This window comes from Protopterus annectens, chromosome 2.part0 (genome assembly GCF_019279795.1).
Source record: "Protopterus annectens isolate FY-2018-M chromosome 2.part0, PAN1.0, whole genome shotgun sequence".
Classification (NCBI taxonomy): domain Eukaryota; kingdom Metazoa; phylum Chordata; order Ceratodontiformes; family Protopteridae; genus Protopterus; species Protopterus annectens.
Genome location: NC_056728.1, coordinates 1,293,799,718 through 1,293,814,695, shown reverse-complemented (window position 1 = coordinate 1,293,814,695; position 14,978 = coordinate 1,293,799,718). Strand labels below are relative to the sequence as shown.

The following is a 14,978-nucleotide window of genomic DNA, read 5'->3' as shown; positions in this document are numbered from 1 at the left end:
TTATTTAACAGCCAGCAAGTGAAGAAGAAGAAGAAGAAGAAGAAGAAGAAGGGGAAGAAGAAGACATAGTCATGTAATGTCAAGCCTGCAAGGTACTATGGGTGCTGAAAGTAAACCACTGTGCATATTACATTCCTCTACTTAAGCTTTCATGCTTGAGTTAAGTATGTAATAAGGCTTGGGGGATGCATGGTGCATGGGGCAGATATTACTGTCCACTCAGGGATGCTGTGAATCACATGCCTTATTGCACTTAAAAATGGCATATGTATGTTTTTAAGGTTCAAAGTTTGCATTTAATAGCTTATATATGGTAATATGAGTTTTGAGTGGTTTTGCTACTGTACAGTATGTTTAATTTGTGCCACAGCTCTGACTCCTGCTTTGTCTATTTCATTTGTATTGTTTTTATGCAGCCTTAGTAATGTATTTGAATTGAGAATGTGCATTTCCAGTGCTTGTTGTTGTTGTTTTGTTTAATTTCTTAAATATTGGATAAGAGCCAGTCAGTTCTAGCTAAATTATAGCTGATACTGTTCTGATTTTTCTCCCAATCAACAGTTGACATGTTACAAATTATGGTGTTTGAAGAGGTGTGTTTCTATACTTGGGAAGTGCAAGGTAGTGCTTCTGCTTTGAGCTGGTAACATTTCTTCTCAGAATGCTTTTACTATTTGAATCATTCTTTGCACATGTCCATTTTAATGAAAATACCTTGATGGAGTGATATGTCTGAACTCCAACTGTTGTGAAAAACTGAAGACTTGTCTCACACACTGTGAACCATTATCTGTGACAAGTGCATCTGAAATACCACATCATGAAAAACAATGGCTTCATTAGTGCTGTGACAGTTAGTTGTGACATATACCCTTGAATTTAATTAAGATATTGACTTAAACTTGAACAGATCTCACTCAGTTTTCTATCTGGAATTTTATGAGGAAGCACAAACACCTTTGGAACAAAGTACAAATCTGATAATTTCTTACCACTGCATCTGACATATCTGGTCATAATAAGATATCACATGCTTTTTCCTTGCACTTGTCAGTTTCCAAACATGCTTTATGTATTTTATCTAACATGACCTTTCTAAGCTTTGCAAGAGAAATAACTCATATAGATGAACATCAAACCTTGTGACTAGTGCACTATCTTGAACTGGTAATTGACTTTTGTTGTTATACTCTGGACATCCAGAAAACTAAACATATTTTAGCAATTGCAGTTGTAAATAACCTTCAGTTTTTTTTATGAAAGTTTAAAACATCTCCAGCTCTGAGCAACAACTTGCAATTTATGCCTGGAACCTCACTCAAATGGACTCCTGATTGGGCTTTGCAATTAATGAGAAAAAGTAAATGACTGACTACAATTGTATGAGTCACTCTCTCTCTCTCTGATTTTCTCAATGAGTGCACTTCTCCCTTTAGTGTATTGTTCATTTATTTACACTCGAATTAACTGAATCATGTAAATCAGTTCATATCCAGATCTTCCAAAAATATTAGGCTGCAGAGCTGACAAGACTTGGAAATCACATTACATAGTTAAATTTTACATGCACAAAACTGTGCTATTTGACCCAGTGGCTTGAGGTTGTGCCCTGCATAAATCAACAATGAAGCTTAGGCACAAGTGATCAAAAGAACACTTAGTGGTAATGTTACACCTAGCAAGCATCAAGCATAAATGTGATAACTTTGTCAACATTTTAGTCCAGTAATATTTTACATTTACACATTCTCTGCATTTCTAAGCACAGTATAGACATTTTAACATAAAACTGCATTGTACTGTCCATATTTTGCTTACATTACTGCTATCTTTGTTTACCTCATCTACTTGCAAAACAGATTTTTGACCCAAACTCTTAGAATTGCAAACTTAAAAAAAAATGATAACTTGACCACATTTGTGACATTTCTTTAAAATAATAGGACTCCGCTTTTTGTATGGCCCTATGGCAGAAAGGGGTGGAGTTCTGACTATCACCATGACCCAGGTTTCTGCCAATGAGCAGCAGCTTAGATGTCTGATGAAAGTGGTGGGGGAGTGATGTCTGTTGTATGCTTGCCCATGTTGGGAAAAGGAGATGGTCTAGATTGCTGTACTGCTGGCAGCTACTGAAGAGACAGGTATGCAACATGCAGTGTTTGGGCTAGGGATGCGTGCTTGGCATTGCCCTCTGCATGGCAGTCCTCACTATGCAGAAATGTACACTTTTTCAGTGAAGCGCATTGCAGGCCCTTACATATGTAAGCGTGTGCATCAGTCATTGGGGAGATGTTAGGGCTCATAATAGAAAAACCCTGATGGCTGTCCAGATGACAGTCACTGATCAGCTCTTGAGGAGGTGGATTGATCATAATCAGCTCTTACCCCATTGCAGTAAATTCACCAATGAATAACATGATGGCTGATGATTGGCAGGCAGTGAATATTTAAAAAAAAAAAACAGATTGTGCCTTTTTGCAATGCTGATAACCATGTCCAGAAAAGATTGCTATCCCATGCCTCCCCTTTAATTTTTAACTGTGTCAGCAGACTCATGCATTTGTGAAGCTTTCTTAGCTGTAATACCATTAGACACATTTCTCAAAACATGCGTTAACTTTACAGTAATATATATTTGTTTCATATTAGTTATTTTAATTTGCACACATCTAAATCTTCAGTGGTTTGTTTTTATTTGAATACTTGTTAACTAGGTGGTTCTGTATACATTAAGAACTTTTTCCAATATTAAGCCAGTTTTTGAAAAAAAAAAAAAACAGTTTGCTTTCCCTGGGATTCAGAAATGCCTAACACCTTGTGCAATCCTGTTCACAACAGGACTCCAGAGTGTGTTATGTGTTAGTGGCTCACAACCTGCTGTACCATTACAGTGTACATAGGTATCAACCTATAGCAGAGACAGCAGTCTCACTGGTGAAGCTGCATGTAAATATGACAGTTCAGGGGCATGGCTAATGTAAACTAACCATATATCACCCTTAGATATATCACTGACATTTGAATAACTCAGGAGAGCTTTTCAAAGAACAGTCCTATTTGGGAAGTGATGCAAAAAAGATGCATGCCTTCTTTTGATGGTATACAACCATTCACTTCAGTGGAAGGATCGGGGATAGTAGCTCCTCAGCAGGTAGGTACTGTAAGTCTGTGTGTGTGTGTGTGTGTGTGTGTGTGTGTGTGTGTGTGTGTGTGTGTGTGTGTGTGTGTGTGTGTGTGTCTATGCACATTTGAAGGCACCTATGGAGCTGTGTTGCTTTGGCTGGTAGTTTGAACACTAGAGTGTTTAGGTCTAACTGTAGGCATTCAGTTTAGAGGTATGATACTGAGGCAGTAATAAGATATTGCTCATTGCAACCTTATGTCACTGAATCACAGAATATTGCCATTGTGCTATTAAGCACTGCAGTATTGCCCAGAAACAGGAGGTGGTGATATTTTTTATTGTGAATTCTGGTCTGTGTATTTTCTGATGCAACACACAATTCTATCTCTTTGTACTGTATCATACAGCTCACCAAACTCACAAACTTGAGCTCTGGGCCACATCTTTAAATTTTTATGGATCCTAATTTCTAGTGAAAACTAAATTATGCATATATGGAAAAGCATTTGGCCTTTATTGCAATGCTATTTGAGTTTGATTCTGCTGACAATTGTATGTCTTTTCAGCTTTTCCCAGTTAGGGAAGGCCCACCCATTCACACATGTCTTTCAGAGGCCACTCAACTGCAGGGAGGACATGCAGACTCCACACAAGAATCAAACAGGAGAACCTCTTGTTGTGAGGCAACAACACTACCGCTGTAGTGCCACAGCTTTTAGATTTTGCTGACAGTAAAGCAATGAAATTGGTGGGTCTTCCATGCATGCAAGAGCACTAGATCTCGTAATGTTCTTCTGAGAATATTTACTAAACATGTAGGGTGGCACATGGCACAGTGGATAGCATTATCACCTCACACCAAGAGGTTCTCTGGTTTGATTCAATGCTGGGGTACCTTCTGTGTGCAGTCTGCATGTCCTTCCTGTGTTTGTGTGGGTTTCTTCTGGGTGCTCTGGTTTTAAGCCACATTCTAAAGACATGCAGTATGTGGACTGGAAATACGAAATTGGCCATAGGTGTGAGTGTGTGTTATGGAAGAACAACTGTGACAGGGCTAGCCACCCAGTCGTGTGAACATTGGCTTTAGATGATTTTCACTGTTGATGTGACACCCTGACCCCGTCACAGAAGTACCTCACAAAGAGGATTACTGGCCTCAAACAAATACCCTACACTGACCGCCTCAAAAACTCCAGCTTTACTCCGTAGCATATCGCCTACTCCGAGGTGATCTCTGCCTAACATATAAAGCTATGTCAAACCCAGAGCTGTTGGACATGCTACATCTAAAGAAATCCCAATCCCTCCGAGCTACACGCTCTAGGGACCTAAACCTTGTCACCACAATAAACAGAACACGCTGGAGGGATAGATTCCTGTCCCAGAGACTTCCTATACTCTGGAACAAGCTAACCATCTATGTCAAGCAAAGTTCTTCATTAGCACTCTTCAAGAAAAATCTTGATGAGTGGATGGGAAATAGGAAATACACCCCGAGGATCACTGTGTCTCTGCTCGACAGTGGCACAGGAAAATAACTTTCTTGGGTGGCATAGTTGCTGGCTAGGCTTACGTAGGCCATTGGGCCAATAGCCTAGTACCTACCTATGAACCTATGATCCTATGAACAAGTAAAGGAAACATAATCATATGATAATAGACATGCAAGATACTATGAGTAATGAATGCACATTGCTCTATACATTATAGCTTACAGTATACAAGATATGCCATAAATGTATTTCTATTAAGTCCTATTCATGTGTTATCTGTTTGATTACAAAATCATTTTTCCTCTAGTTCTTAATATATCAATATATAAGTTGCTGACAAACTTGGGGTGTTCACTTCTAGAAAGAGGCCAGTCACAAGTGGAGTCCCTCAGGGATTAGTCCTTGGACAACTCCTTTTTGGCATTTATTTCTCTGATGTCAAGGCCAATGTCAGTGGTCTCTGATGGACTAAATTTGCAGATGATTGTAAACTGGAAACTGTCATTGAATCCCACACTGACGCAAATGTTCTCAAGGAAGGGCTGACACAGACAACTGATGTCAGAGTCATGGACTAAAACTAAATGTCAAGAAATGCATAACAGTAACCTTAGGGAAGTCACCCAGCCCTGGTAACTATCATATTGACAACATACCCCTTAGAATTGACCCAGTAGTCAGGGACTTAGTGACATACATACACAGTAATCTATCCTTTGACCATCATGTGTCTGCACTAGTGAGGAAATCATTTTGTGCTGCTCAACTTATAAACAAAGGTATGGCATCTAGGTCCAAAGAAGTCATTGTTCCACTGTATTTGACATTCATCAGACCTATCACTGAGTACAATGCCACCTTGGTATGTACTTAACCAGGCATATCCACCAAATGAAATGCCCACAGAGGTTCCTCACTAAAAGAATACAGGGCATAAGTAAAATGTTCTATGCAGACCACCTCAATGCCCTATCCCTGTATTCTGCCTCCTACAGGCTGTTGAGGGGAGATCTATGCCTGGCATACATGGCATTGTCAGACCCCACTCTGATGGACCTCCTGCATATCTGCAAAACAAACAGCACCATAATGACCATTCAAAAGACTTAAACCTTGCCTATGATATAAATAGGGCCTGCTAGAGATGCAGGTATGTATTCCAGATACTGCGTTTTCTATAGAACAGGCTCCCCATCCATGTGAAGCAGAGGTCCTTCCTAACCCAATTGAAGTGTAACTTGGACAATTGGCTGTGGAACAGGACACTCATCCCTGGCTTGGCACCTGCGTATCTAATGGACACAAGCAGCCTGTGAATGTTTTATCTCCCAAGCTTCTGCTTATCATTATCAAGGGTTCCAGAACTTGTCAGAGATTTGGAATTCATGGCTAGGCTTAAAAAGGCCCTTGTGTTTGGTAGCCTAGTAAACACCTATGAATCTATGAACCTATAAATGAATTTGTGAATTGCCTACACGTAATACTTACAGCAACAATCAAAATAAATGCAAAATAAAAGAACATAAGATAACATATAGCCACTGACTTGGTCATAGACTTATGGTTCATGAGTTCTGCCCCAAGGCACATACATTATAGAAAGATATATAACTCTGTGGTTGGGAATTCAGAAAGGTGCCTCAACATGTATACTCCTGTGTACAAGTGGTGGTACTTTTCTGGAATTCAGCAACAGCCCTGACACAGTCCTGCATGGTGCTCTAGCATGAAGATGTGTAACACCATGTAGGGCTGGCTGGTACAGTGGCTGTGCTGAATAATAATGAGGCATGGGGGGAGGGCCATATCCTATTTAGTCATGGTCTCTCTTCCCCCTGGAGACACCTCCAGAAAGGCATCTACACTCTGAATGATTCAAGAAATTGCTCAGTCATATATTTCAATGCAGCCAGCCCCTCCATATCACAGTACTGAACATGGTCAAAAGGTCATATTCAACTACCTACCATGACTGTGGTACGGGGATCAGGGGATGAGAAGAGCCACTAGACTCCAGGAATACATTTTACTTAAGTGCCTTCATGGCACTGACAGCAGTACAAGGATCAAGAAGTGGGGAAAAAAAACTAGCCACCCAGTTAACAATTGTCTTAAGTGCCTTAGAGGCACTGGTAGCAGTATGGGGCTCACGGGTGGGGTTAATCATTAGAAGTGCCTTTATGGCACTGGAAGCAGTGTAGGGATGGGGTGTGGGGTGAATCATTAGAAGTGACTTTTTAGCAGTGCCACCAGTATGGGGATCCGGATGGGATGAATCAATAGAAGTGCATTTGTGGCACTGGCAGCAGTATGGAGATGGGGGATGAATAATTAGACACCAGGGACTACTACTCAATTAAGTGCCATAACAGCATGGATATCAGTATGGGGAATGGGGTGGAGGGAATCACTAGACACCAGGGATAACTCAAAAAGATTAAGGTGCTATAATGACATGGCCATCACTAGGGGGATTGGAGGTGGGGGATTCACTAGACATCAGGGAATACTCTACTAAAAGTGCCACAATGGCACAGACATCATTACTGGGATTGTGGCTGGGGGGAGAATACTAGATACCAGGCATTCTACAAATATGCCATAGCAGCATATATGCTATTATGGTGATTGGGGGTGGGGTGGGGGGCTCCCTAGCCACAAGGGCAGCTACTAGTGTGGCATTATGTCACTTAAACTATTATGGTGATTTTGGGTTGGGGGACACATTAGCCACAAGGGCAGCTACAAGTGTGCCATTATGTCACTTAAACTATTATGTTGATTGGGGGTTGGGGGAACCACAGAAGGGAAGATAAGTTAGGGTGTCAGGAATGGCGGCTGTAGAGTGTGTGTGTGGGGGGGTGAGTGTGTTTGTGCCTAAGTGTGCATATGTGTGTGTTGGAGAGTGGCTGGGGGGTATGTTGACGCCTAAGCAAGCAGCAGTTTACTATTGTGATGTACAGATCAGCAATGATCTGCATGTCACAGTAGTAACTGACATTCAGAGACATGCAAATTAGTCTTAACTCATTGCGGCTAACATATCTCTGAATTGCAAATTACCTCACCATGGGAGCAAGGCCTTTTTAGTATGAGCCATAGGGTGCTAAGCCCTTTAATGAAACCCCAGGTGTGTTTCCCTGCTCATGCCATTCTTATCTAGTCCAGCATGAATGCAAGCCACCCTTTAACACTGATAAAGGCCTGGTAAGCTTTGCAATATGGTTAGTATGCTAACTCCAAAGAGCTAAAGGCAGACACAATTCTTAGCCTTTTAATGGATATCTGACAGAAAGAGAGAACATATTTTTATGTGATCTTTTTTTATTTGTTTGATACATATCTAGTTTCTAGGATTCATTCTGAAATATTGTGAGGAAATGGAATAAGAACATGAGAACCTTCATTACTTCATTTCACACACAGACGTTTGTGTGCAGCGCGCACGTGTGTACATTTGTATATATATATATATATATATATATATATATATATAGGTCTACTTCATAACACTGAAATTTCAAAACGTTGAATTTCATAACATTGAGACCAAAACATCTAAATCCCAAAACACTGAAAACCCAAAACATTGAATACTCAGAACACTGAAAGTGTGCTTCATAACACTGAAAATTACAATGCATATGTAAATAACATCCTTTCCACCTGTAACAACATCTAACTAACAAACACACTTTCTGCTACGTTTCTGCAGGGGGGCAAGCACCCCCTGCACCCCCCACACACCCCCATAAATTAAATATATCAACTCCAAGATCACACTACAGTGGAAAAAAGTTAATTTTCTAACCACACTGTATCACAAGCACCATACACTGAGGTTAGGAAATTAACTTTTACCACTGCAGTGCGATCTTGGAGTTGGTATATTTAATTTACGTGGGGTGGGAGGGGTCAGAGCCCACCACATGGGGGATGCAAGGGGGCTTGCCACTGCAGAAATGTAGTAGAAAGTGTGTTTGTTAGTTAGGTGTTGTTGTAGGAGGAGAGGATCTTATTTACTTGTGCAATGTAATTTTTAATGTTATAAAGCACACTTTCAATGTTCTGAATTTTCAATGTTTTGGGTTTTTCAGTGTTTTGAATTTTCAATGGTAGGGTCTCAATGTTATGAAATTTCAATGGTATGAAGTAGGCCTACATATATACATATATATATATATATATATATATATATATATATATATATATACACACACACACACACACACACACACACACACACACACACACACACACACACACAAGTAAAGAGAGCTAGATATGGATACATAGATATACAGATATAGACAAGAGGTATTTTAAGATATTTGTTGGCTGTTATATTATTGATGGCAGGCATTGCATCTGGCATAAAATTTTCCCATCGGTTCATAGCTTTCATTGAAATGTATACACTTAAAAAATACAGAGAGTTAATATGTGTTTAATAAAAGTTTTATAAGTCTGTGATTTCTTTGAAATCTGCTTATCTGCCTATCAAATCCTAGTTTAGGCTAAAATGCTGATTACATGACACAGAATATTCTTCTCTTCTTACAACATCTTACAAAAATTGCACAATAAAAGTGTACGGGCCTTTCAATTTGAGCAGCAAGTGTATATGCCAAAATTCTTTTGATGCACACACACTCTCAGAAAAGAAGGGAATATACATAAACACACACACACATACACACACACACACACACACACACACACACACACACACACACACACACACACACACACACACAGAATAAAAGTTAACTGCAGTCTATAAATCTTGTGTGCGTCTCGTGCTAGAACAGATAGCAAAGTTAGTATGACATAAATCTCTTATGCTGGGCTTTAAAACACCTCAGCTCATATATAATTAGAATATCCTAACAGTTCACACAAATATTTCTATATTTGATGCTATAAGCAGTATAATACAAATAGTTCACAGTCTATACATTTTGCCTAAACTTAAAATGTGATGAATGTAACTCTGTTTTGTCTAACTATAGCTTTACAATGCTTTTTATCCAGCTGCATGAATTCAAAGACTATGTCCTGTAATTCAGATGTCTAACTTTGTGCATTCGGTACTTGTTACATATTAATATGGCTGTTTTATATTTAACTTAACAGCACCCTGCCTATAAGAGATTATGCAGGGCATTTAATTTTGGCCTTTGCTTCAGAGCTGGAGAGAGAGAGAGAGAGAGAGAGCTGTTCTGCATTCTTGGCAATTTGATATCAAAACACTGTTGCCACTAAAGTGCTGTCTGAATTGCTTACACAGCAGACACAGCGTCATAAAGTCTACCTTCTTGATGTGACTCTATGCCTGACAAGTTGTGAAAATTTTACGTTAAAACAATCTTCACAATGGATGGAATGGATTATGACTATTCAGGTGGAAAGACAAAGAAATATTGCATTAGTGGCAAGTATGTTGCTATTATCTGTGCAGTAGTGGCTGCAGTGGGACTGTCTGTGGGGTTAGGAGTTGGACTTACAAGACCTGAGCCATGCAAAAAACCAGAATACCCTTCAGTGACAACAAATCCACCAAGTATACCAACAAGTACACCTGCTGATATGGGACCATGTCCACCTTCTGTTGAAACAGGTGAATGGGACAGTTTTCGGCTGTCAACGTCTGTGAGTCCAGAACACTATGATCTGGAAATTGAGCCTGATATGGAAGGAGGTACTTACACAGGGACTGTTACCATCCATATTAAAGTGCAACAAAACACACGCTATCTGAGGCTACATATTCGAGAACTAAGCATCACAGCAAAGCCACAGCTCCAGATCCAGTCAGAAAGTTCATCTCTGCAAGATATTTCCCTAAGCAGGTGTTTTGAGTTCAAGAAGCAGGAATATCTGGTGGTGGAAGCAGATCAAGCCCTTCAGCCTACACAAGCACTTCAGGTTTACCTGCTGACACTGAAGTTTAAAGGCAGCTTAGATGGCTCTCTGGTTGGATTTTATAGAACATCCTATACCGAAAAAGGGCAAAAAATGTAAGTTTTAGCATTACATTTCTTTCCTTTTTTAATTGTATTTTTTACACTTTTCTAACTTGTACTGTGATGATGAATGACCTGCCAAGAACATCTGGCACACACTATTTTAAGAATTATTCACTCAAATCTCATGAAGCCATCAGAGTCCTATAAGTATTGTTTTATTTTCCAAAGGTATCTTTGATGAACTTAGTGGCAAAACCACAGGTTAATTATTAGCATGTTGCATGGGTTTATTGCCACTTATCTTTATAAATGAGGATAACATGTTATATTGCACTGTACAGGGAAATCATGTCGCATTTCATTACAAAGTGACTGATCCCCTGTGATTCTGGATTCTTGTTTTCATGTGAATATTCTTGTTGATTCTGAGCAAGTAAAATAAAAAAGACCTTGTTATAATCTGTCTCTCTTACAGAAACTCACCATAACATATACACACAAAAAAACAGACAGACTCAAAGATATCACATTTTCAATTTAAACATTTTTTGTCTAAATCTGCAAATCTAGTACTATATGTTTAACGTATTAGATGTGCACTATAATGCAGAACTGAATGTAATGCACAGGAGTCTCAGGCATTAGTGTTTGCTTTCCAAATTCTTGTTATAAAATAAACACAAATGTAGATAAATTATATATTTTTAATGAAATTATTTTATCATTCTCCTATCTCACTTGCCAAAGGTGCTATATTAAATGTGAGATAATTACAACATAGATCCATTTCCTGGTGAATTCTCTGAAACGTATGCACAGACCTTACCAACACTGGTAGTGTAGTCTGGTGAATTTTTTTTCCTGAGCCTCTCTCAGAAGGCTTACAGTTTATAGCATTCAGAACATCTACAATTTCTAAACTAATGGCTACAGCATAGATCATTGTGATATACTATACTGTTTAGCACTGGATAGTTGATCAGTGTTCAGAACACCAAACCTAAATTATTGCCGGTATCCTGTCAGAGCAGCTAATGCAGGAGAAGAGTAAAAACTTGAGTCTTCAATTTTCTCACTTTTTCCATTTTCTCGGAGTTTGAACCTGCATTATGGGGTACAGTAGGGCTTGTCCCAACCCTGCAAAAAATGTTTTTTGTGTTTTGCAACTTTGAGATTGTTACTGTTTTACCTAGTGACATTCCCAAGGTGTTAGATATCCCTAATGGTCTAGCGGTTAGGATTCAGTGCTCTTACCACCATGGCCTGTGTTTGCTTTATAGTCGATGAAGTTATAATGCCTTTTAGTGTAACATTACCACACAGGATTAAGGCTATGAGCTGCTAACGAGCTGCTTCCTGTCGTACAGGGTTTGATCTCCTCAGCATCCATTTGGGTACTGTGTGACTGAGCAAGTCACTTACCCAGACAGTGCTCCAGGGTAATTGGGATATTGGGCAAGGCTTCTAAATGGTCTCCTGAGCTACATGCATAGTAACTACCAATGGACCTAAATAATCATGCGTTGATTAAAGGAGACATAATTATTCATAGTGAACCCATCTTTGTACAACATGTTAGGGAAAATATATCCCTCATCAGTAAGAATCTTTATATGGTAGTGGGGACAGCAAGAATGGGTTTGCATTTCTTAAGTGTAATGGGGTAACATTTGGAGAGATATAAACATTTTTAAATATGATGCAGAAGTGCAAAATTTTGATGCTTGAATACAAAAGCAGAAAATTTAAGACTCCAGCCCTGCTTGCCAGGGGAGGTGTAGCCAGGGATTTCAGATCTGTAAGTCATACTTCCATATTATACCATGAATCCCCCAAAACGTGCACGCTGATTGGCCAGCGTGCCCGTTGTAAATCGAGTTATACTAATGGAAAAAGGTCCGGTCGCCCGGACTTTTTTCCATTAGTATAACTCGGTTTTTTTAAAACACTGTCTCGCTATGTTAAATGGGTTTAACATAGCGAGACAGCTTTAAAATAAGCAACGGAGATGTCCATTGCTTATTTTAAAGCTGTCTCGCTATGCTAAACCCATTTAACATAGCGAGACAGTGTTTTAAAAAAAAGCAACGGAGAAAGCAAGATCACCGTTGCTTTTTTTTTAGTGTTTCGCTATGTTAAATGAGTTTAACAAAGCGAGACAGTTTTAAAATAAGCAACGGACATCTCCGTTGCTTATTTTAAAACTGTCTCGCTATGTTAAACTCATTTAACATAGCGAACACTAAAAGCAACGGAGATCTTGCTTTCTCCATTGCTTTTGCTCACAGCTCTGATGTACTGCGCAGGCGCAGTACATCAGAACTGCCGGATGCCAGACATCTGCGGAAGGGCAGTAAACAGGCATTATACTATGCCATTATTTAAGAAAAGTAAAAGTTTCTTTTCTTAAATAATGTCATGAGTATAATAACCACTTCTGGTGGTAATGCTAATTACCCACGGTTGGCTTTGTTTGGTCCTCGGGCTTCCCGGGACCAAACCACGCCAACCGTGGGTAAATTTAGCATTACCCACACCCAGGCGTGGGTTATCGCTATATTATTACCCCCTCTGAAAATAACTACTCTTTTTACTATGGCTTGTATCTTAAATATGCAATTAAAGAAGAAGTACATGTACTAAAGCTCCCTTACTAGAACCATTTAATTGAATAGTTAGTAATATAAAAGCATGTACCACTGTGGACACATTTACTATCTTTGCTGGCTCACCTGTATCTTTTCTAAATCATCTTTATTACCCTGTCAAAGGGTGATTCTACACCATGGCTTACAGGGTATTTCCACGCATAACCACTTCTTTCCATTTTTGCACATGGAGTTGGTATGTTGCTTCAACACTGACAAACATCTAGAGCCAACATTCACTTTACTGAGTGACTCGCCCTACTTTAGTTGTTCTTCCACACCATACACACTCCCACATATGTCCAGTTTAGAGTGTCCAGTCCATCTAGTGCATGTCTTTGGAATGTGGGCAGAAACAGAAACACTCAGATACAATCCACATGAGCACAGGGAAGACATGCTGACTCTGCACAGAAGGCACCCCAGCCGAGAATCGAACTGGACAACCTCTTGCTGTGAGGCAACACATCTATTCTCTGTACCACTGTGCTGTCCATTACTTGACTGGCTAAATTCCTGTCTGTCTATATAAATGTGTAGAGTAGTTTGCTGAAAAATATATTACACTTATCCCTTATCTTTTGTCAAAACTCTTTATATTCAGTTTTTGAATAACATGAAATAACCATGTACACAAAGAAAATAATTGTATTAAATTCTAATTAAATAAATCAACAACAACCTCATAACTGACATATTTACAATGCTAGCAATTGTTAGAGTATATAATATACAAGTTGGATATAGAATAATAAAGAAATATAAGTGAAATTCAAAACTAGTCAAGGAAAAGGCAGTTAATATCATCATATTTATAGCCATTAACACATACCTGAGTTTCTAGACAGTATTATTAATCTGATAGAAAAACACATTGCAGGCCAGTGTAAGTATTACATTGCTTATTAGATTTATAGGAATGTTTGGATGTATTTAAATATTTCAAAGCAGCAACAACAACAAATGTATTAAAGTTAATTTTATGAAGGTAGGTCCATCCTCTTGTGATATAATAATATTTTAAAAGTACTGTATTATCAAGTGATATGATTATCTTTGCTGGACACTGCAATGTAGATGCCATGATAATTTTTAGTTATAATGATTGGAGATGCAAGCTTTTTCATAATTTGTTTGCCATAAGTTATGATAGGGTAGTACTCGAATACGTGAACAGTGTCTGCATTGGAGAGTTTACATCCAAGAAAAGCTATATACATGTTAGAGAAAAAAGGAAGTGTTTTACAAAGATAGGTAAGCATTAAAATATGACATATACTGAGTGCAGAAAAGTTTTTCAGGACATTTATCTAGCAGTCAGTCTATAAGTTTGCATCAGATTTACTATAGTAAGTGAAATAAAATGCTTAGATTAAAAAAACAGTTTAAAAAGTAACTTATAAACAGAAGTTATACCTTTTTAGATAAAACATTACCCTTTGCTGCAAAGGAGTTTAAATAACCAGATGAGTGAAATGAACCACGTAGTACTTTATTTTGAAAAGTAGATCATATAATGTTAATGTTAGCAGTTTATACCTTAGGAGGAGAACAGTAATGACAGAATCCAAAACAAAGGCGTTGGTGAAACGATCAGCCAAAAACAATTGGATGATGAAGTGGAGTATCTTTAAATCATATAATTTTACTTCCTATTAATACACTGGCATTTTCAATGCTTAGCTGAGAATAAAATATCCTATTAGTTAAGTTGGCTGCCACCCATTGCATCGTAATACTGTGT

The 14,978-nt window shown here is 38.7% G+C and overlaps 1 protein-coding gene across 2 annotated transcripts in view; it reads left to right on the top strand.

The window, feature by feature from the left end:
• LOC122793449 (glutamyl aminopeptidase) overlaps window positions 1–14,978 on the top strand; it is a 792,963-nt gene that overhangs the window by 228,094 nt on the left and 549,891 nt on the right. Inside the window, exons 1-2 of one of the 2 annotated variants that reach the window (XM_044061462.1) lie at window positions 9–92; window positions 9,754–10,637. In XM_044061462.1, the coding sequence (XP_043917397.1) occupies window positions 9,994–10,637 (644 nt within the window). In that variant the 5' untranslated portion in view covers window positions 9–92; window positions 9,754–9,993. Of the gene's footprint in view, window positions 1–8; window positions 93–9,753; window positions 10,638–14,978 lie in introns of those variants that run through there. The other variant, XM_044061461.1, reaches the window with a different exon arrangement.